The 22,889-nt window shown below is 39.5% G+C and overlaps 1 protein-coding gene across 8 annotated transcripts in view; it reads left to right on the top strand.

Annotated features, from left to right (window-relative positions):
• MID2 (midline 2) overlaps window positions 1–22,889 on the top strand; it is a 122,725-nt gene that overhangs the window by 4,184 nt on the left and 95,652 nt on the right. For 7 of the 8 annotated variants that reach the window (XM_036304022.1, XM_036304025.1, XM_036304024.1 and 4 more), the window contains exon 2: window positions 12,517–13,232. In XM_036304022.1, coding sequence (XP_036159915.1) covers window positions 12,573–13,232 — 660 coding nt within the window. In that variant the 5' untranslated portion in view covers window positions 12,517–12,572. Of the gene's footprint in view, window positions 1–11,590; window positions 11,731–12,516; window positions 13,233–22,889 lie in introns of those variants that run through there. The other variant, XM_036304019.1, reaches the window with a different exon arrangement.

Below are 22,889 nucleotides of genomic sequence, written 5' to 3'. Positions count from 1 at the left end.
CCATCACCATTTATCCCATTTATACTCTCCTCTACCTCTTCTCACCCTCTACTCCCTGAGACTAGACATTTATATCCAGTTATCTCCCTGTGCAGGCTGCTAGTCCACTTTTTATTTTTTCTCTTTCCCAAGAATCAACATATATTTCTTTCTTCATTTTTCTTGAAGTAAAAGTCTGTTGAATGTCTTCTGTGAGCACTGGAGGTCTGTGGCTATTTCTACTGTTTGTCGTTTTTCATCTTCCCATTCTCCATGGCCATAGGCAGACACCATCTTTTCAAAAGTCAATCTCCCAGCTTCTTCATTTTTCCTTAGAAATCCTATAAGCTTCTAAAACTACCATATGTTTAAAATATGGAAGGTGGAGGGATTTTGAATAATGTGCCAACATCCCACCACTCCCTTCTCCATGTGGGGTTTACCTGAATGCACACTAGGGTGTTGGTTCAACCTAAATGGGTTAGTGAAATAACCTTAGTAAGGCTTGTCCTGCTTGGGTTCCTGTCTCTCTGCAGAGCTCTGACTACCTGACCTTGGGCTTTGTCTCAGCCTCTTTCCTGCAGGTCAGACTCCTATAGTTGATGAATGGAACAGTGTCCCCAGTCTCTGGATCTTCCTCTTACAGAGACCAAATGATCAGATAACAAACTCATTATACAATGTAAAATCCTCCTGTAACAGAAAATACCATTATTTACAATTTGCTGGGTTAATGTGTGGGCATGAAAGATAATGCTAATGCAGGACAGTGAAATATCTGAATGTATACAGCCCAGAGATAGAGAAATGGTTTATGGTCCAGAATCTTCGATTCTTTTGTCTGTAGCCCTTTGTTCAGTGTTGCTAGGATTCATGTGGTTCCTAGGGGAGTAGAAGTTTCATTTCAAATAGGCTTTTGTTCTCTGTCCCTTGTTTCTGTACTGAACTTGGGGTCCTCTCAGCCTAACATTCAATAGCATGCCCTATATACATATATTGCCAATTTCATTCTGTGGAAGTAGAGGTGCCTGTCCATTCAGGTGTGCCACTGCACATTTAAACATTTACAGATATTTCATTGGATAACAGAGATTGGGAAAACAGCCCTAGAATAGATGGTAAGCTGTACTAGTAGCAGTAGTTAAATTAAATTTATTCTCCATTTGTTCTTGAACCTTGCAATTGCCAATGCGATCTGCATTAAGATAAAGGTATTATGAATTGTACTTAGTATTCCTGAATTATGTGTAACCTTGGCAAATCCGTTTCTTGGTTACTCAGATTATATCTTTTGCAGTTGTAGCAGATTTAGGACTTTTAGTTCTGCTATTGTGATATTCATTTTAATGTCTTTGATGACTATATTATATAAAATAACCAATGATTGGATTTATGAGCTAATTATTGTAAAGAAAATATCATTGAATCCACATACTATAAAATATTAAGTAAGCTTTAATAACCTATTAGACGGGAAGTGACTCTGGCACTCTCTGTCAGTTGGTAATCAACTTCCAGTCCTGAGCTCTCTCTGAGCATGATAAAAGCTTAAGAGAAAAGAAGAGAGACAGTTCCTGCCTTAGAGAACTCAAGTCTCACAGGAGAGACATATGAGTATAATGAATGTCACAATCAGATGCATAGTCCTCCAGAAAACTTGTGGTGGAGTGTAATGTCCTCTACATGTCAACTATGTGTTTGGGATGAATTTTCAAAGGAGACTTGGCTTGGGGTGGTGAACACCTAATACAATATACTGATTATATATTATAGAATTGTGCATCTGAAACCTACATAATTATATTAACCAATGTCACCCCAGTTCTATATAATAAAAGCCTAATATGCAAATTGACCAAATGGCAGAATGACCGGTGGCTATGACACACACTGACCACTAGAGGGCAGACGCTCAACACAGGAGCTGTCCCCAGCCCGCAGGCCCCAGACCAGCCAAGGCCAGTGCCAGCAGCCCCCCCCCCCCCAGCCCCGATCACCCTGCAGAGGGAGGCAACTGGTGGCGATGGCAGGGGGCAGGGTCAGTGAGCAGGTGGCACCAGACTGGTCAAGGCAGGTGCCAGTGGGGGCCCTCTGATCACCCCACTGGTTGCCCCACAGATTGGTCCTGATCGCTGGCCAGGTCTAGAGACCCTACCCATGCACAAATTTCATGCACCAGGCCTGTAGTAAATTCAATAAAAAAGAAAGTAAAATAAAATAAATGGTAGGACATTTATATTTATTCTAAATGGTAACGAAATTTGTTTTCCAAATAATAAAAATTACTGTTTTCCTTAATAATGCATTTCATATCTGTCATCTGTGAATGTATGATGAGACTATATTTTTTAAGCAAATTAATTATTTTATTCTCATCTGATCCTCACAAGAGCTTGTGAAATGGGTAGGGCAGGTAGTTGTGATTTGACAGGTGAGGAGGCTATGACCGAAAGAGTTTAAATGTCTTACCTAGAATCACTCAGCTAATTCATCTTAGAGTCAGTACTACAACCAGGCTTTATTATGAGGATCAAATGAGATAATCACTTTGGAACTATTTGAAAAGTATAAAATGGTACACAGATGTAAGATGATTCTTACTGTTATTTATGCTTACTGATCATCTAGCCTCTTTTTGAGGGGTTTCTATTTTCAGTCTTTATCCTTTTCGGATGAAAATTATATGTATTGGTTGCCTTTTATGTTCCCAAATGATCTTGTTTGAGTTTCGAGAGTTTTTTCTCCCTGTTAATAGTATTCTAGGATTTTGTCTTCTTTTTCAGTTCCAAAAGGTATTCTCACTCATTTATACTCCTATGTAACTCCCCTCACCTTTATTTGTCTTCTGGAACACCCATTATATCTTTCTTGAGGTACATACAGCAGACAAAGCCAGCCACTGCCCTTCATCACCTTGGCTTTAGCAAAAAAAAAAATGCATTCTGTTTATTTCAGTTTCTTTCATGATGATGTCCATTGTTTGTCAGCTTTTCTAATCACACTAATAAATAAGAGTTGTATTTTGAGGAGCCAGTTTTCAATAATCCAAGGTGTCTTTTCTATGTGATACAGATAGCAAGATCTCTGTAATGAAAGGATGTCAGACCTGGAAAGCATCTTAAAGAGATCATCTGGTGATTCTAGCCCAACTTTAATGACATTTTACAGTTAAGGAAACATCAGACTAAGCCTGATATTATTTGCTCATTCCTCAAGACAAGGAGACAGTTTCTAGCATTTTTTTCTTTTGTATTTTTGTTTGTTTTTCTTTATTGATTAAGGTATTACATATGTGTCCTTACCCCTCATTGCCCCCCACCCCCCACTCATGCCCTCACCCCCCTGGTATCTGTCCATTGGTTAGGCTTATATGCATGCATACAAGTCCTTTGGTTGATCTCTCCCCCTTACCCCCACCCTCCCCAACCTTCCCTCTGAGGTTTGACGGTCTGATCAATGCTTCTCTGTGTCTGGATCTGTTTTTGTTCATCTCTTTATGTTGTTCATTATGTTCCATAAATGAGTGAGATCATGTGATATTTATCTTTCTCTGACTGGCTTATTTCGCTAAGCATAATGCTCTCCAGTTCCATCCATGCTGTTGCAAATGGTAAGAATTCCTTCTTTTTTTACTGCAGCGTAGTATTCCATTGTGTAGATGTGCTTAAGGAAGAGTTCATAGGACATTAATGTTAATATCCTAAAGAATCTTTATTTTATATCAATTTGTGTGTATATTTTTTGTTAATCCTCACCTGAGGATATTTTTTCCCATTGATTTTTAGAGAGAGTGGAAGGGAGGGGGAGAGACACATAGATAGAAACATCAATGTGAGAGAGACACATTGACTGGTTGCCTCCCACTGTGCCCGACCAGGCAACCAGATAAATGCCTTTGACCGAATTGAACCCGAGACCCTTCAGTCTGCAGGTCTACTCTGTAATCACTGAGAAAGACTGGCAAGAGCTATATTAATTTGTTTTTTAAACAAATCTTACAACTCAGCCCAGTCCTCATTCTACAGCCCAGAGGTCAGACTTGGTTTCATATTCATGGCTTTTCTCTGAAGAAGAGTAAACCATGGCTCCTCAGGAAGGTAGTGAAAGCCTAGAGCCATGCTCTGTAGATCACAAGTTCTCTTTCTGATCAAAGTTAACTACTAGTAAATGCTGGATTTGAAGGGTGATGCTGAAATCAGTCTTTTCATTTTGTAATGTAGAATGTATTACTTTTATCTCAATCGCCTGCTTTTAAACTCCTCTTTTCTATTTCTACCTACTCACACAGCTTTATACCTTCTTATAGTTTATTCTCATCAACTTGTTTTTTTTTTTCAGGGTGAAGATAAGCCATGGATAAACAATTTTATAATAGAGCAAGGGCAAATACATGAACATACTTATTTAATGAGTGGAATCAACTAAATTATATGGAGGGCAACAAATAAGTCTATGTGGACGTGGACATTTGTTTTTTATCATGGCAATTGTTCTGCTCTCCCAGACATTTTATCAATGCATTTTTATGACAAACCATTGTGTTTTCTGGAAAATGCTTCATGATTACCTGTCATTGCATCGCATCTATCAGGTTCACATCCTATCTTTATTCTTAGCAAACTCTAATTCTGCATAGGTTGGTGATTCACAAATTTTTAAAGTTGCAACACTCTGCTACTGTTTTATTTTTGTTATACCATACCCCCATACTTCCTAAAAGTATTTTGTGATATAGGAGTCAAATATTTTTAGGAGTTTTATATTTTTTAAATTAATACAATTTGGAACTGAGAATTTTATAACACCCTTTGATCATTAAAGATATCCCAGGATATTACAAAACCTAGACAGGGAATCACTTACCTAGGAAAACAATTGAAAGGAGAAAGCAATCCAAGAGAGTTTAGAAATACTACATAATTACATAGTTGACAGTATATTATAGTGGTTAACTGTTCATACTCTGGGTCAGACTTGTGTTTGAAACTTTTAAAAATTGAGATATAATTCACTATCATAATAGTCACCATTTTAATGTGTACAATTCATTGGTCTTTAGTATATTCACAAAGTTATGCAATTATCACCACTAATTTCTGAACATTTTCATCATCCCCAAAAGAAACCTCATACCAATTATCAGTAACTCTATCTCACCAACCCCCAAGCCTTTGGCAACCACTAATCTATTTTCTGTTCCTATGGATTTGCCTATTCTGGATATCTCATATGAATGGAATCATAGAATTTGAGGCCCTTTGTGACTGTATTCTTTCAGTTAGAATAATGTTCTCAAAATTCATCCATTTAGTAGCACATATCAATACTGCATTCCTTTTCCTTGCTGAATACTATTTTATTATATGATATACCACATTTGTTTATCCATTCATCACTTGATGGATATTTGGGTTGTTTCCATCATTTGGATATTATAAATAACTAGCGGCCTGATGCACGAAATTCATACAAGGGGCTCAGCCTTTGCAGCCCTGGCTTCATCCGGAAGGACATCTGGAAGGTCATTCAGCTGTCTGGTCTAATTAGCAAATTATGCTTTTATTATTATAGATGCTGCAGTGAACATTGTGTACCGGTTTTTGAGTATGTCTTCAATTTTTCTGGATCATATAGTAACTTTACATTTAACCTGTTGAGGAACTGCCAAACTATTTGTCAAAGTAGCTGGATCATTTTACATTCTCATCAACAATGTATGAGGGTTCCATTTTCCCCACATCCTGGTTGACATTTGCTATATTTTAAAACTTATAGCTATCCTAGTGGGTGTGAAGTAGTATAATAGCCATCTTAGTGAGTATGAAGTGGTATCTCAATGTGGTTTTGATTTGTATTTCCCTAATGGCTAATGATGTTTAGTATCTTTTCATATCCCTATTGATCATTTTTATATCTTGTTTTAAGGAATGTCTATTTAAATCCTTGTCCATTTTAATTTTTTTGTCTTTTTATTGTTAAGTTGTAAGAGTTATGTATATTTCTAGATACTAGACCCAGAGTACATATATGAGCTGCAAATACTTTTTTCTCATTATGTGAGTTGTCTTTTAACTTTCTTGATGGTATCATTTATAGCACAGAAATCTTTAATTTTGAAGTCTGATTTATCTTTTTTTCCCTTTAGTTGTTTGGGCAGTTGGTGTCATCTAAGAAACCCTTGCCTAACCTAAGTTCATGAAGATTTATACCTATGTTTCCTTCCAAGAGTTTTATAGTTTCTGCAATTATATTTAGATTTTTTATCTATTTTGAATTAACTTTTATGTATGGTGTGAGGTAGGGCTCCAACTTTATTCTTTTGCATGTGGATATCTATTTGTGCCAGCATCATTTTTAAAAAAAGATCATTATTTTCCCCATTGAATGGCTTTAGAACTCTTGTCAAAAGTCAAATTGACCATAAATATATGAGTTTCTTTCTTTTTTTAAATTAAATCTTTATTGTTCAGATTATTACAGTTGTTCCTCTTTTTCCCCCCCATAGCTCCCCTCCACCCGGTTCCCACCCCCTCCCACCCTCACCCCCCCCCCCACTGTCCTCATCCATAGGTGCATGATTTTTGTCCAGTCTCTTCCCACATCTCCCACTCCCCTTCACCCCCCCGCCAAGAATAGTCAGTCCACTCCCTTTCTATGCCCCTGATTCTATTATAATCACCAGTTTATTCTGTTCATCAGATTATTTATTCACTTGATTTTTGGATTCACTTGTTGATAGATGTGTATTTGTTCATAATTTGTATCTTTACCTTTTTCTTTTTCTTCCTCTTCTTAAAGGATACCTTTTAGCATTTCATATAATACTCGTTTGGTGATGATGAACTCCTTTAGTTTTTCCTTATCTGTGAAGCTCTTTATCTGACCTTCAATTCTGAATGATAGCTTTGCTGGATAAAGTAATCTTGGTTGTAGGTTCTTGGCATTCATCACTTTGAATATTTCTTGCCACTCCCTTCTGACCTGCAAAGTTTCTGTTGAGAAATCAGCTGGCAGTCGTATGGGTACTCCCTTGTAGGTAACTGATTGTTTTTCTCTTGCTGCTTTTAAGATTCTCTCTTTGTCTTTTGCTCTTGGCATTTTAATGATGATGTGTCTTGGTGTGGTCCTCTTTGGATTCCTTTTGTTTGGGGTTCTCTGCACTTCCTGGACTTGTAAGTCTATTTCTTTCACCAGGTAGGGGAAGTTTTCTGTCATTATTTCTTCAAATAGGCTTTCAATATCTTGCTCTCTCTCTTTTTCTGGCACCGCTATAATTCGGATGTTGGTATGCTTGAAGCTGTCCCAAAGGCTCCTTACACTATCTTCCTATTTTTGGATTCTTTTTTCATTTTGCTTTTCCGGTTGGGTGTTTTTTGCTTCTTCATATTTCAAATCTTTGACTTGATTCTTGCCATCCTCTAGTCTGCTGTTGGAACTCTGCATAATATCCTTTATTTCAGTCAGTGTTTGCTTAATTTCTAGTTGGTCCTTTTTCATAACCTCAAGGGTCTCACTAGATTTCTTGAGGGTCTCACTACATTTATCGGCAGTCTCACCAGACTTTTTGAGGGTCTTACTAAATTTATCGGTGGTTTCTAGAAAGTTCTTGAAAAACCTTAAAAGTGTGGTTTTGAACTTTATATCCAGTTGTTTGCTTTCCTCCATTTCTGTCATTTGTGACCTGTTTCTTTGTCTCCACATTTTTTATGCTGCCCTGTGTTGGTAGAGTGGCTTTGTGGGCTAGGTGTCCTATAGGGCCCAGTGGCTCAGCCTCCCCAATTACTTGAGGTGCACCCCTTTGTGGGCTTTGTGCACAGTCTTTTTGTAGTTAAGCCTTGATTGTTGTAGGTATCACTGGGAGGAATTGACCTCCAGGCCAGTTGGTTGTAAGAATCAGCTGTGTCTATGGTGGGAGAACTTCTGTGCTGAAGACACCCTTATGAGGCAAGACTTGCTTCAGTGGGGCTTTGGTGCTCACTGAGTCGGCCCCCTGAGTGTGTCCCTTATGGATCTGAGGAGTTGTAATTGGATGGTCCCACTCTGACCACTGGATACACTGACTCTTGGATTTAAGGAGGTGCTAATTTAGCCTCTGCCTGAGGCTATCCATCAGGAGCTACGAAGAGATCTGCAGATTCCCCTTCCTTTTTTGGGGTTTGTAGGTGCCCAAATGAGGCCCAGCTGTGAAGCCGTGCAAGCTGCTGTGGGGCCTTGGGCCTTCTCTTGGAAGTTCTGGGTCTGTCTGGCCCAGCTGCAGTTTGTTAGGTAATTTTCAGATTTCAAAGGGTCAGGGCATTCATATGCAAAAGCCTCTGCCTCAGCTTGGGTGGGGCGGGATCTCAGGGAATCAACAGGGAGGAGCAAGCAGCTATGGCTGATCCTCAGCCCGGCCCTAAGGGGCCCCACGTCTCAGTGTCCCGGCAATCGCTGCAAGCACCTTTGAGAGAAAGCCACCCTCGAGTTCCGAGTTCTGCCCACTGCCAGACAGTCCAGTTTCTCCCTGTATAAGTCTGGGTCCCCAGAGACTCACGTGGAACTGGAATTCAGAGCAGTCGGGGGCTTGTGACTCCCTCCCGATTCAGAAAGACAGCTGTGTCCTCAGTTGCCAGCCCTTGCCATGTGCGCCTCCATACCTTTGCACTTCCGCACCTCCTTTGAGTCTCAGTGTGCTTTTCTCTTTCCTTCTAGTTGTAGAATTTCTGCTCAGCCAGCCTTCCTGTGGTTCTAGATGATTTCCGTTTTGTCTTTTAGTTGTATTTTTGAAGTGGTTGTGCAAGGCAGCAATTTCTGGTGTTTACCTATGCCGCCATCTTGGTTTCCTCCCCGAGTTTCTTTCTTTTTTAAAAAAATTTATTTTATTGATTTTTTACAGAGAGGAAGGGAGAGGGATAGAGAGTTAGAAACTTCAATGAGAGAAACATTGATCAGCTGCCTCCTGCACACCCCCTACTGGGGATATACCTGCAACCAAGGTACATGCTCTTGACCGGAATCGAACCTGGGACGCTTTAGTCCTCAGGCCGACGCTCTATCCACTGAGCCAACCAGTTAAGGCTATGAGTTTATTTCTGAACTCTCAGTTGTATTCTGGGTCTGAATCTTAGCTTTGCTACTTTCAAACAAGTATGACCCTGGGCAATATGACATACACCTTACATTCTTCAAACAGTTCTAGAAAATTCAGCAATCCCTGGTTAAAAATCTTATTTTGATCTTATCTATGGCAATCCTGACCCATACCATACTTTCCCAAGCTTAATTTCATGGTGAAGTTCAAGTGTCACACATGGGAACAATTTTTAGGATTCTAGGAAAATTCAATGAGCTTTTCCTCAGTACAGTATTTATACAACACCATTCTAAGACTTAGAATACTTGTGGTATTTTTTTTATATAGTTTTCAGTACATAGACATGTCTTTCAAAAATGCTTCTGTCCAATTGTCATTTTGGTAAGAGGCTGTACTTGATCCTCCCAGGTAGCTTCCAACACAGATTTTAAGGAATGCAGACATGCAGTTCTGGAAGAGACAGTAATAGAAATGCAGTGTGAGATGGGGAAAGAGATACAATTTGGAAGAGACTTGGAATGAGAGCCAGATTCAGAGAAACTCAGAGGGACACAGAGACAAAAATAGAAGCGGAAATATGCTGTTTAGAAATCCTCTTGTAAATAGTCAAGATAAAGTTCAATGAAGGAGGTGAGATGATTGAAATAGAGGTGTAGGGAAAAGAGCACAGGCATGGTGACACAGTACTCTGTGTATGTATGTTCTTGGTTGATTTGCTTAACAATGCTGAGCCCCAAATTCCTAACTATCCTATATAATAAAAGCCTAAGATGCTAAGTGTCCAGTTGTCTGGTTGGCTGTTCAACCAATCAAGCATAATATGCTAATGATATGCTAAGGCTGCTCAACTGCTCTCTGTGATGTGCACTGACCACCAAAGGGCAGATAGTCAACGGGTCGACTAGTCGCTATGGTGTGCACTGACCACCAGGGGGGCAGATGCTCCGACTGGTAGGTTAGCTTGCTGCTGGGGTCCGGCTGATGGGGACTGAGTAAGATGGGCCGGACATGCCCTAGAGCCCTCCTGCAGTCCCTCCCTGGCTGGCCAACCTCCCATGTCTCTCCCCAGCCCATTTTGTGCACCATTGGGGTCCCTTGGCCTGGCCTGCACCTTCTCACAATCCGGGACCCCTTGAGGGATGTTGGAGAGCCAGTTTCAGCCCGATCCCGCAGGCCAGGCTGAGGGACCCCACTGGTGCACGCATTTGTGCACTGGGCCTCTAGTAATACATATATAGTAGTAATACATTCCTCACAGATTTCTTCATATAATTTCATGAAATAATGTGTGTGAAGTGCTTAACACAGAACTCAGAATATAGGAGGTGCTCTATAAATGCTAGGTCCCTTTCTAACTTCTACTTTAAGGGATTCTTTATTTAACAATGATTGATACCTAGTGTGTATGAAGCTCCATACTTTGAATAAAAATATGAAATTTTTGAAGCCCTCAAGGAGCATGGAGAGTTAGCTGGAGACACAGATAAGTAAATGAAAGAAAACAATATTCTGGAAGCTACTGGTGGTTGAGGTGATAAACATGTAAATGAGAGAAGTTCTAGTTTTCTAGGCTTGGATGGTGATATTCACCAAATAGAAAAAAATTGGAAGAGGAACAGGTTTTGTGTGTGTGTGTGTGTGTGTGTGTGTGTGTGTGTGTGTGTGTGTTTCAGGGAGGGGAGAATAACAAGCTCACTTATGGATATATTGAATTGAGCAGTGAAGCTATCAAAAACAATACTCCTGCCTTGAGTGGAAGTTGGAATCTATCATCTCCAAAGTATCTTCCAATTCTAAGATTCTATGATATATGTACATTTTAATTGTTTTACTTTATCTCTATATGTGGATGCTGATAGATGTTATGTTACAGAATACTAGCCAACAATTTTCAAGCACTTGTAAATTGTAAAATAAGAATACCACAAGTCTCATTTTTTAAAAAGTGGTTATACAAACTTACCAAACCAACTGAGAGTGACCATTTTACAAAAAGATTCTTCACTTTTACACCAATGGCCTATATATTTCTGCAAAATAGTTATTTCAGTGTACTTAAAAGGTTTGATTTAGAAACAGCTTTTAGGGATACATCTATTGTACTTTTGCAGAAGGTATAATTGTACTCAGAGTTTAAGTATCCTGTGAGAAGGTTATGTGGGTATCTCTGATAGATGACCAAATCTGAACAAATGTAAGTGGCAGAATAAAATTCTCATGCCCTGATAAGTGTCTCCAATGGTAGAGAGATGATGAACAAAAAGTTTTTCAAAAGCAAAAGGATAAATAGGATTAATACTTTTAGTCAATAAGATATTTTACATTGTTCCTTAGTTAAGGCTAGCTTAGAATATTTTTGTGTGTTGATTTTAATTAATGGAAAAACTATGGCAACAAGTATCTATATGTTCAGCTCAGAAGTGCCCGTGAAAGAAGAGATAGATTGACCAAGAGCTTAGTTTCTTCTTAGTTGGGTGACTTCTTTTATCTGATGCACACTAAAATGAAGATTACCAGATCTGAAAATTTCTCGCTCCACACTTTGCTAATTTATATCTAGATCTTGATTTGCATCTTGTTATATTTTAGGAAGTATGAAAAGACACATGGGGAGGTGAGCTTCATAGCAGACTTGTGCTAGTTCAGTTCAGCAGGTGTTAAAAACCAACTGAAGCCACAAGGTAATATGTCTTCATTATTGATCTGCAACTATTGCTGAGTAAGTTGAAATCATTGATCATTTAGTTTGATGAAATGAAGACTTTTCTGAAGGTGAAGGAAGAAAGTGAAAATGAAAACTATCATATTTTGGCTCTAGTACCTCATTATACTAAAAATGGGACAAAACAGAAATTTCCATATGTGTTTGTAGGAAGTACTTCAGATCCACACTCTTAAAAACTTATTATCCTGCAATCAAGAACTACATTTTTCTAAAGCTCTCTCTTCATTTTATGCAGGCTCTTAGAATGGAATCATTTCAAGAACTAGTGAATTAGTTTGAAATATGGCCTTGTTCTCCTTCCACTAGATGTGAAATAGGAGCAGCCTCTATATTTTACCTTGAAGTAGAATGAAGAACAATATTGGAAAATGGAGATTGAGAATTTTTCAGGGCCTCAGGTTCGTCATAGTCATGGAGGACAAGAAATGTCAGTGGAGAATATGTGAGAGAATGATATATGCCAGTGTTGTGAGCCTAAATACTAATGTTAATCACTAAACCAGGATTCAGAGGTAGCCACTAGTTCTATTTATTAGTGCAGGAAAATAAACTGAAGCATTTGTCAGAAACAAGGTTTGAAGGGGGAGAAAAACTTTCTGATTAATTCCTGAATCATTTTCCTATTACTCCAGCATCCCTGGGGAATCCAGTATGTAAAGTCTCCATTGGTTAGTGAAGAATTATACTACATTCACTTTTCCCTTGGAAATGCTTAATGACTCTTGCTTTGTATTCCTTGCAGGTGAAAGCCCAGCCTCTGTGGTTCTTAATGCCTCAGCAGGATTATTTTCAATAAAGATGGAAACCCTGGAGTCTGAATTGACCTGCCCAATCTGCCTAGAGTTATTTGAAGATCCCCTTTTGCTCCCTTGTGCTCATAGTCTCTGCTTCAGCTGTGCCCACCGCATCTTGGTCTCCAGCTGCAGCTCTGGTGAATCCATTGAACCCATTACTGCTTTCCAGTGTCCTACATGCAGATATGTTATCTCACTCAACCACCGGGGCCTGGATGGCCTCAAGAGGAATGTGACTCTGCAGAACATTATTGACCGCTTTCAGAAGGCTTCAGTCAGTGGGCCCAATTCCCCAAGTGAGAGCCGCCGGGAGAGGACTTATAGGCCCAGTACCACCATGTCTAGTGAGAGAATTGCTTGCCAATTCTGTGAACAGGACCCACCAAGAGATGCAGTGAAAACATGCATCACCTGTGAGGTCTCCTACTGTGATCGTTGCCTGAGGGCTACACACCCCAACAAGAAGCCTTTCACCAGCCACCGCCTGGTGGAACCAGTGCCAGACACACATCTTCGAGGGATCACCTGCCTGGACCATGAGAATGAGAAAGTGAACATGTATTGTGTATCTGATGACCAATTGATCTGTGCCTTATGCAAACTAGTGGGGCGTCACCGAGACCATCAGGTTGCGTCCCTGAATGATCGATTTGAGAAACTCAAGGTAAGGGATCTGGGAAATATCCCTTACACAACTTTGTGTCTTTGTACACTGTTATGTGGGAGGCAAGTTCACTAGTAAAATGGGTCACTTTTCTTATATGAAAAGTGAGTTAATGTCAAGTTGTCATGAGGAATAACCTACTCACCTGCTAGCTCTCACTGGAACCTGTTTCATCTGTTGTGTAAATCTGCTTGTGTCTGGACAGTTCTGGGGGAATTGGCCTATTGCCCACTATACCAATAGTACATCCAGGGAAACAGCACTCTATTTCCTCTTTCAGTGACATGTTACACACTACATATCGTTGCCATGATTTTTTCCACCTCTTCTTTTAAGTATGTGAGTACCTGTGTAGGTGTGCCATAATTAGCATTTGTGCTTATTTGCCTATTTATGTGTATAGCAATGGGAAGGTTTGGTGTGATTCTGTGTAGGTATGGGTGGAGGTGTCTGAGTAGATCTCTGTAGGTGGGAGATCTTTGTGGAGAACAGTAGTATATGTTTGCACGCTCAGTACTCTAAAGAAAAAAAGTTTGGCACTGGCCACTACAAATTGCCATCAAGCCCTTAACACAGGGCTAATTCTAAGCCTGGTTTAAAAAAAAAACAAAACAAAAAAACACAACAACAACACCAAAATTAAAATAAACAGCAACAACAAAAAAACAGACTAACAGTTCCTAAAAAAGGAACTTAAGTGTACCATGAAGTCAGAAGGAATGATCAAATACCTGAACTAAACATTTAGACTGAAGGCCATAAATATTTAATCCAGTATCAGATTTTGTGCCAGCGTTCCTTTTTGTGGTTAATGGACTGAAGCACTTGTTTGCAGTCCTGCCTTGGAAATTCTTACTCTTTCATTTGTGTTCAGTGGAAAGAGTTCCAAAGTTGTTGGGCCATATATATTTATGTGCAACTCTAAATGCCTGTTTTTAAAGCCCTACTACCTCATGTGGATAGTAAAATGTCAGATCCAAATTGTTTTATTTCCATTGCCTGCCTGTCATGTGATTTAACTTCTCTTAGAATTTTCAGACAAATAAAATGTGTAAATGAGTCAGATTACCACTGCTAAATAGGGCCTGAATATATAAGCCAAGCTCTAAGGAAGATCTAGATAGGATGAAAGGAAGGCAAGAAGTGGGTGGAGAGTTTCCTCTAGCCATGCTTTGGAAAAGTTGATGTAACTTAGGTAAAATTTGTGATGTTGGAGAGGATAGCAATACTCAGAATAGTATACGTATTCTCTTCTGTCATTTGTGGCAAGCAATATTGAGAGTAGTCACACTGACAATGCTTTGTGCCTTTTTAAAAAAATGTTTTTTATTTATTTTAGAGCCAGAGGAAGGGAGAAGGATAGAGAGATAAAAACATTGATGAGAGAGAAACATTGATCAGCTGCCTTCTGCACTGGGAATTGAGCCAGCAACCCAGGCATGCACCCTGACCGAGAATTGAACCCTAACCTCCTGGTTCATGGGTCGATGCTCAACCACTGAGACACACCAGCCAGATGGTTTATGCCTTTTTTGATCATTAATTATATCTAATATTTATAAATTTGTACATAGTTCAATGTTTATGTTTATTTCATTCAAGGTGCTAGTATACTGAGTGAAATAAGCCAGTCAGAGAAAGACAGATATCACATGATTTCACTTATAAGTGGAAACTAATGAACATAATAAACAGATGAACAAGATAGGTCCAAAGTTATGGATGCATTAAAAAGAATGACAGATCTCAGAGGAGGGGAGGAGATGGGAAGAGATTAACCAAAGAACTTATCCTATATAATAAAGAGGTAATATGCAGATTGACCATCACACCCTCGCACAAGATGGCCGCCCCCATATGGTCAAAGATGACTGCCCCATGTGGTCACAAGATGGCCGGCAGTTAGGGGTGACTGCCCCATGTGGTCACAAGATGGCCGGCAGTTAGGGGTGACCAGGCCAGCAGAGGAGGACAGTTGGGGGCAATTGGGCTGGCAGGGGAGCAGTTAGGCATTGATCAGGCTGGCAGGGGAGTGGTTAGGCGTTGATCAGGCTGGCAGGGGAGTGGTTAGGGGGTGATCAGGTTGGCAAGCAGAAGTGGTTAGGGGCAATCAGGTAGGCAGGCAGGCAAGCAATTAGGAGCCAGCAGTTCCGGATTGTGAGAGGGATGTCCGACTGCCTGTTTAGGCCCGATTCTGCTGGGCCTAAACCGGCAGTCGGACATCCCCCGAGGGTCCCAGATTGGAGAGGGTGCAGGCTGGGCTGAGGGACACCCCTCCCCCAGTGCACGAATTTCCTGCACTGGGCCTCTAGTATGCATATATGCATAAACAATAGACACAGACAATAGTGCGATGAAGGCCTTGGGTGAGGCAGGGCCTGGGAAGAGGGGAACATAGGCGGGGGAGAAATTGGAGGACATTTATAATACTGTCAATAATAAAAAATTCTTCTGCAGAGAAGAATAATTTTATTAGTTTCAATTTTTAGAATCATAAGAAGTTAGGCCTTGATCTTGGTCTAGTTGAAGCCCTACACTTTAAAGTGGTATAAACTGAGAGTTTGATAGGTTAAGCCAGTGGTCAGCAAACTCATTAGTCAACAAAGCCAAATATCAACAGTACAACGATTGAAATTTCTTTTGAGAGCCAAATTTTTTAAACTTAAACTATATAGGTAGGTACATTGTTATTAACTTAATTAGGGTACTCCTAAGGCTTAGGAAGAGCCACACTCAAGGGGCCAAAGAGCCGCATGTGGCTTGCGAGCCGCAGTTTGCCGACCACGGGGTTAAGCAATTTGGTCAAAGTCACAAAATTGGAACTGGATCTAAGCTTCTAGACCAGCAGTTGCCAACCTTTCAGACCTCATGGACCACCAGTGGTCCGCGGACCACCAGTTGGCAACCGCTACTCCAAAGGTTTCCTCTAGAGACCATGAGTTAAGGATCCTTTGTACTGCAGCCTGCTGCCACTTTATTTTAGACTTAAGTTTTCCCCATGAAATGTGATTTGAAACTAAACATTATGCTCCAGCAATTATACATCTTATAGATCACACAGATAGACAATTAGCAGCATCAAGGAAAGGACATATTGTATAAACTTATGGCTTCATAATGGCAAGAGATGGGGGTGGGGTTGCAGGAAGAATGGGGGATATGGAGAGGATGGAACAATCTCTGCCAAATATTTGCAGGTGTTAGAACTATAAATAAGGCATTGGCCTTGAGAAATATTCCAAACAGAAAAAAATCTGTATCCATATGTACTATTGAGATAACAAAAGACTGGATATAATAAGCCTGTATCTACACAACACCAGCTTTTTGAAAACATCTAAAACATGAAAACATTGGATGATGGATTAGATATTTGGCATCGTGCAGCTATGGCCCTTGTCTCTAGGGATGGATGGAACACAAAAATATTTTACTAAAATATACTTTAGTCTGTAACTAATCAGTAATTTTTAGAGAAAGTGCAGATTTTGAATCATTCCCCTTTAATTTTTTAAGGAAATGTGCAGAAAAATCTGATTATAAATTAAGTAGAAACTCTTTATGCTCATTTTTGGACAGAGAGTGGAAACATATGAATCATTCCCAACTGTGTGGTTATATTGTCTGGAACATCTTGGATTTGGGGAGGGAGAGGGAAGTGCTGCTTATGTGTGTGTGGGTGGGTGGGGTCACTTTGGCTTGATGCCAGGTGTAAAAGGATATTAGTTCACCACATAAAGCAGAGAGAAAATCTGACTTTCAGTGTCACATATACTCACTTTTTTGAGTTAATTTAGAAAAGCATTTAGGATTATCCCCTTAGTCTACGTGATTCTTCTCCAAGGAGAAAGGAAAACATTAGCTGTCAGAAGCTATGGGGGAGATAGCCTTGAGCATACTTCCCTGGCCTGAGGGAAGCACAGCAGTCCTACAGGAGAAGGGGAAGAATGATAGCAAATACATATATATATATATGGGTTTGACTTTCTGGCCAGTAACTGATACAGTATTTATTTGCACTTTTTGGTTCTGGAGCTTAATTCTTGGCATTTATAACTCTGTACAAACATCTGTGCTTAGGATTAGTATTCTCTAATATTTATTTGTTCAATAAAGAATAAACAAACCATTATGTAGTAGGTGCAAGATCAGAATAACCAGTAGCTAGTTAACATGTATTCAAAATGGTTTAGAGGGTTTGGGATACTTAGTATAGTTTATTATCCTTACTTAATTGTCCAGTCTACTTACATGCCTTCAGAAGACTACCAGTGGTTTAATTAATTCTTCACTTTCAAAGAATAATTGTGTTATGACAGTTATTACAGTAGTAAAGCCTGTCAAAGTAGTTATTTTTTCCATTACCTCTCTTTTTACTTACTAATCACAGTATATAAATTAGTTCATTATTTGTGCTGCTTTTCTATAAAACTGCTTCACATTTTAGAGTTTTCATTGTCACATGAGTTTCTCATCTTAGAAAATATTGATATTATTGTATTAGTAAATGTTGGCTTTATAAAAAGAGATCCATTTCAGTGGCTCTCTCTATCAGTGCTTGATCTCAACTTGATATTCTGAGTCCTGTGCAACTTGGTCCTCATGCTGCCTTTCTGTCTTTTCCCCCTTCCACTCTCAAACATGCTACCTTCATCTACCCAGGGTAGCCTCCTAACTATCTGCTAAACATACAATTCTCTTTTCCAACTCTGAAATTTCACTCTCACTCATGCTCTTTTCTTGGCCTGCTTAACAATCCAACCTATTCTTTAGTGCTCGGTTTAAACCCCACAAGTCCACTCCAGCACACACCAACTATACCATAAATTCTTTGAGGCAAGTCACAAGGTCTTTTCTTCAGTATCCTCCTCAGTGTCTAGCCCATGTAGTCAAGGTTCAGGGTTTAAGAAATCCAAATGAATTAAATATTTGAAATGGATTTGCAGCAAGTATACCAGTATCTGTAGCTTGTTTTGGTTCTTATAAGATATAAATCTGTATTGCCATTATGATTTCTTTAGCAGTCTGAAAAAAATCTCCTGTGAACTACTTATAATGTTAAAAATCAGAGTTTTAGCAAAAGTATTCATGTTCTTAATTTTAAGTGCCTATCCATTTTGATTGCTGGATTTTCCAACTTCCTAACCCTATTGTGACATCTGTATAAATCATATGTGATTATTATAATTCTCTTTGAGAGTGATGTCTTCACATTTCCATGCCCACAGCCTGCCAAAAATATAGCTGATGAAACCCAGGGGGAATAGAGGAATTTCCTGAAAGGAATAAACAAGCACATTTTCTTTTTCTCATTACATTTCCACAAATTCATTACTTCAAATAATTCTTAAATGCAGTTACATTTACACATCAGGGATCTTGTTGTTAAAAAATATTACCTGGCACTAGGATTAGCTTTTGGTTATGGGAAAGTAACACACACACACACACACACACACACACACACGAAGAAAGACTGAGACAGAGAAAGCTAAAGATTGCCAGACAAAGAAGGAAGATATGAGACTTGGAGAATGTTCAAAGGAAAGCCATAATGAGAATTAAAAGGTTGGAAAATATGATATTCTGGAATCTTATCATAGTTGATTGCTTGTCCTTCTTCCTACTCAGTCACTCTGTCATCCACCCACCCTTCCTCTCTCAGCCACTACCTTCTCACAGGCATTTGTCTACTCACCCACTTGACACCCACTTCTGTCTGCCACGACAGATACCCTCTCAGCATAACTACCAATGGGCATTTGGCTGTTTTTGAACAAGTGTGAGTATGAATATAAGAAAAAGAGAAATATCTTTATGAGCCTGAGTTGAGAGTGGGTATATTTTCATATATATGCATGTGTCACTATATATAAGCATATGTGTTTTTGCATGGATGAGTGGCTGAGGATGACTCTGTCTGTGTGTCTATGTGTATGTATAAATGTGTATCACTGTGTGGAGGAGGAAATAATGTATGTGTTAATTTTCTGTGGGTATCTGTAGATAAGTTGGATATGAGAGGCCATAAGTGTAAGGCAAGTTTTCTGTGGCTACACTAGGGAAGATTAGGACCTCAGCAGAACCCCTCCTTATACTAAGGATCGCCATAATAAATGAGCAAATTCATATAGTCTCATGATAAGAAATGTCTCCAGGTTGAGACCAGGGCTGGTTATCATGGGTGAGGGAGCAAAAAAAGTTGTTTCTCACTTTCACACACTTAGATACTGAATCACAGTAGCTAAATATAACAAGAGCAAGGAATTTCAGTCCGTATTTGCACTCTCTAAGGTATGTAGTGGATGGTGTGTATGGGGGTGGGAATAATATCTGTCATGGGGTGTCTCAGCTAACCAAGCCTTTAATTCACTATTGTAAAATCATTCTTGCTTGTAAGCATGGCTTCTTTGTGGTCTCTTAATTGCCTAAGACTTGCTCCCCATTATTTATAATATGTATAAATCTGTTCATCTTTTGTATGTGTATGGGGCTAAAAATGCATTTCATTCCATCTCTGCTTAAACTGTGTGCTAAGACTCATTTGGACCTTTATTATTTTTCTTCTAATAATTATATTGATTCTCTGGCTCAGTTCTCATGTAGCATTAACAGGGTTCTCTGTTAAAAGATGATTTATATTATTTCTTAGGTTTGAGAACAAGTTTAGCAAGTAGATACTCCAACAATTTGTGCTCTTATCTTTCTGTTTTACTGTTATTTCTTTTGTCCTAAGTCTTCTCATCAACACATCTGAGAACAGTTTATAAAATGTTGACTCAGAGATTGTTCTTGGGTAGATGAAAATCCTGTCTGTTAATATTGGGCAAAAGAATATTTTATAAAAATATAATATAGGTGAGGAAATATTAAGGAAACAAGAATTATTGAGCCAGCCCTAGCCAGTTTGGCTCAGTGGATAGAGCATTGGCTTGCATACTGAAGGGTCCTGGGTTCAATTCTGGTCATGGGCACATGCCCAGGTTACAGGCTCTGTTCCCAGTGTGGGGCATGAAGGAGGCAACCACAATGATTCTCTCATTGATGTTTCTATCTCTCTCTCCCTCTCCCTTCCACTCTGAAATCAATAAAAATATATTTAAAAAAAGAATTATTGAACAAAAAGAAGTGAAGTTTAAAAGGGAAATGTGATAATGGTATTCAAGTTCATAAAGGATTGACATAATGAGTTAATATTAATTAAACCATAGCACCAGGGATTTAGGACAGAGTTTCATTCATTCATTTACTAAAAATAATGAATGCTAATTTTATTCAATGTAGTAGGAGCTCGGGACACAGAAAATAAGGCACAGTCCCTGCCCCGAGGTGCTCTGAGCTGAGTAAGTAAGGGAGATAGAAACATACATAGAAAATTCTAATTCAGTATGGTAAGTGCCTTGACAGAGGGTTGCACAGGATACTCTGGAGCACAGAGGAAAAGTCTGGGAAAGGAAGTCATCAAGCTCAAAAACAGGGACTCATGAATGGATTTGTTGGAGAGGAGGGCAAACTGGAGAAAATATGTGAAGAAAGAATTGATGGGACTTGGTGAATGATTATAGTGGTTATGGACAATGGAGAGAAAGAATTTAAAACATGATCTTTGAGTAGATGTCTTGAATAATTGTGGTATCGGGGACAGAAATGGAATTAGGAAGGGGCTAGCAGTTTGGTGGGATGACTTGACTTTAGATTTGAGTTTGATGTGATTGTGGGTTGACTCAACATTCACTCATTTATTAAACATTTACTAAACACCTATGTGGAAACCCTAAACAGAGTATGCCAGATGTTCAAGGCCAAATTGCCATATGCATGTGAAAAGCAAGGACACAGCAGTTTTACTGTGCAGGCGTACCTTTCTATAACCCAAATATTGATGTCACTAGTTGGCAAGAAGCCTCTATTGTCTAAGTTGGTATAGAAATGAGTGACTGACCAGCCAGTGTATGGCTGCTTTGTGGGCTGCTTTGCGAGGCTACTTTGAAGAACTACTTTGTCTGATGGCTACTTAGTAGCAATGGCTACTTGGTCTGCAATAAAGTCTTATATTCCAATACCCAGCGTCTGAGGACCTGTACTCCCACAACCTTTAGGTGCCTAGCACCAGAAGAGATGTAGGGGTTACAAGTATAAAGACAACATAGTCCCAACCCTAGTGGAGTTCTCAGCTTAGTGTGGGTCAAGAGGCAATTAAGGACACAGTTATGAGACAATATAGTGAGTGCTATGACAGCAGAAGCACAGAAGGCTGTGAGAGAGCATAGAAGAGACATCATCATGGACTTTGGGTGGGCTTTTGGACTCCTTGTTGGGAGCAAGGGCCACAGTAAGTGCTCTAGTTAAAATAAAATAGTTTGTTCAGATATCTGGAGGAGAGCCAGCATGGGGTACTCTTAGAACTGAAAGGGCAAGTTGTTTTTTAGGAGTTTGGAAGTCAGACCTTTATGGTGGCTGAAAGATCAGGTCTAGAGAAATAAATTTGGTGTTTTTAGCATGGAGGTAGAGCTATGCAGTGGTGAGCTAATGAGGGCCCATGAATGAACCTTGCAGCACACTAATGATCTAGAATTTTGTCATGGAGGAAGAGCAGGAGGATGATGTGTAGGAGAGGCAGAGACTGAAGAGGAATAGTGCAAGTAGAATACAATATTGAGGCCTCCAGCAATGTAGGGTTAGCTTTGACTCACTATTCTAAGTATTATGAAAATGGTGCTAGATTTACATTTTTAGTGCAGGTTTTCATTTAGAAGGTCCAAATAATAATTTACACATCTGAGCTAGAGATAAACAGTGTTATGCATCTAAAGAGAGGGGAAAGAATGTGGGATGTTTCGTGTAGCATGTCTAATAAGGTGACTAAGGGAGAGTGGGTCTTTCCTGAATGATTTCGGAAAGTTCAAATGACTGGCTGGCGTGGCTCAGTGGTTGGACATTGACCTATGAACCAGGAGGTCATGGTTTGATTCCCAGTCAGGGCACATGCCTGGGTTGCAGGCTCGATCCCCGGAAGGGGGCGTGCAGGAGGCAGCTGATCAATGATTCTCTCTCATCATTGATGTTTCTCTCTCTCTCTCTCTCTCTCTCTCTCTCTCTCTCTCTCTCTCTCTCTCTCTCTCTCTCTTCCTTTCTCTCTGAAATCAATAAAAATATATATTTTTAAAAGTTCTGAAAAGAGGGATGGCAGCCTGGCCCGAGGACTGGTCTGATTATCTCTAAGAAGCCTTAGGTGGAGTAAATCTTACACATCCAGTATATCTCCTGCATCTCATTCTGTGACATAGCCTGTGTATATACAGCAGCAAATAAATGTTTGGGGAAGGAATAAAACTCTGGCATAAGGGTATGGGTTTTCATTTATGGAACAGATGGTGTGTTCTGCTTTGGAAAGGCCATATGTAATTGATACATAATGTGACAGACTGAAGCAAAAGCAAATTAAGTATTTTAAGACAAGCAGTTAAAAAAAAGAAGGCAGAACGTGACCCCCAAAAGTGTGCTAAGATTTTGGCTTCTAGCTTGTGGAAAAGCTGGGAACATCCGTGAATAGACAGAATGTCAAAAAAGAACATGCCAAAGAATAGTAATAGGGACACTGGCTCAGGTTATTTTTAAAGATGAAGTTATCTTCTGTCAATTGGGAAGGCTTAGGTT

This window comes from Myotis myotis, unplaced genomic scaffold (assembly GCF_014108235.1).
Source record: "Myotis myotis isolate mMyoMyo1 unplaced genomic scaffold, mMyoMyo1.p scaffold_m19_p_4, whole genome shotgun sequence".
NCBI lineage: Eukaryota > Metazoa > Chordata > Mammalia > Chiroptera > Vespertilionidae > Myotis > Myotis myotis.
The sequence above is the reverse complement of the archived record's forward strand: the minus strand, read 5'-3'. Positions and strand labels throughout refer to the sequence as shown.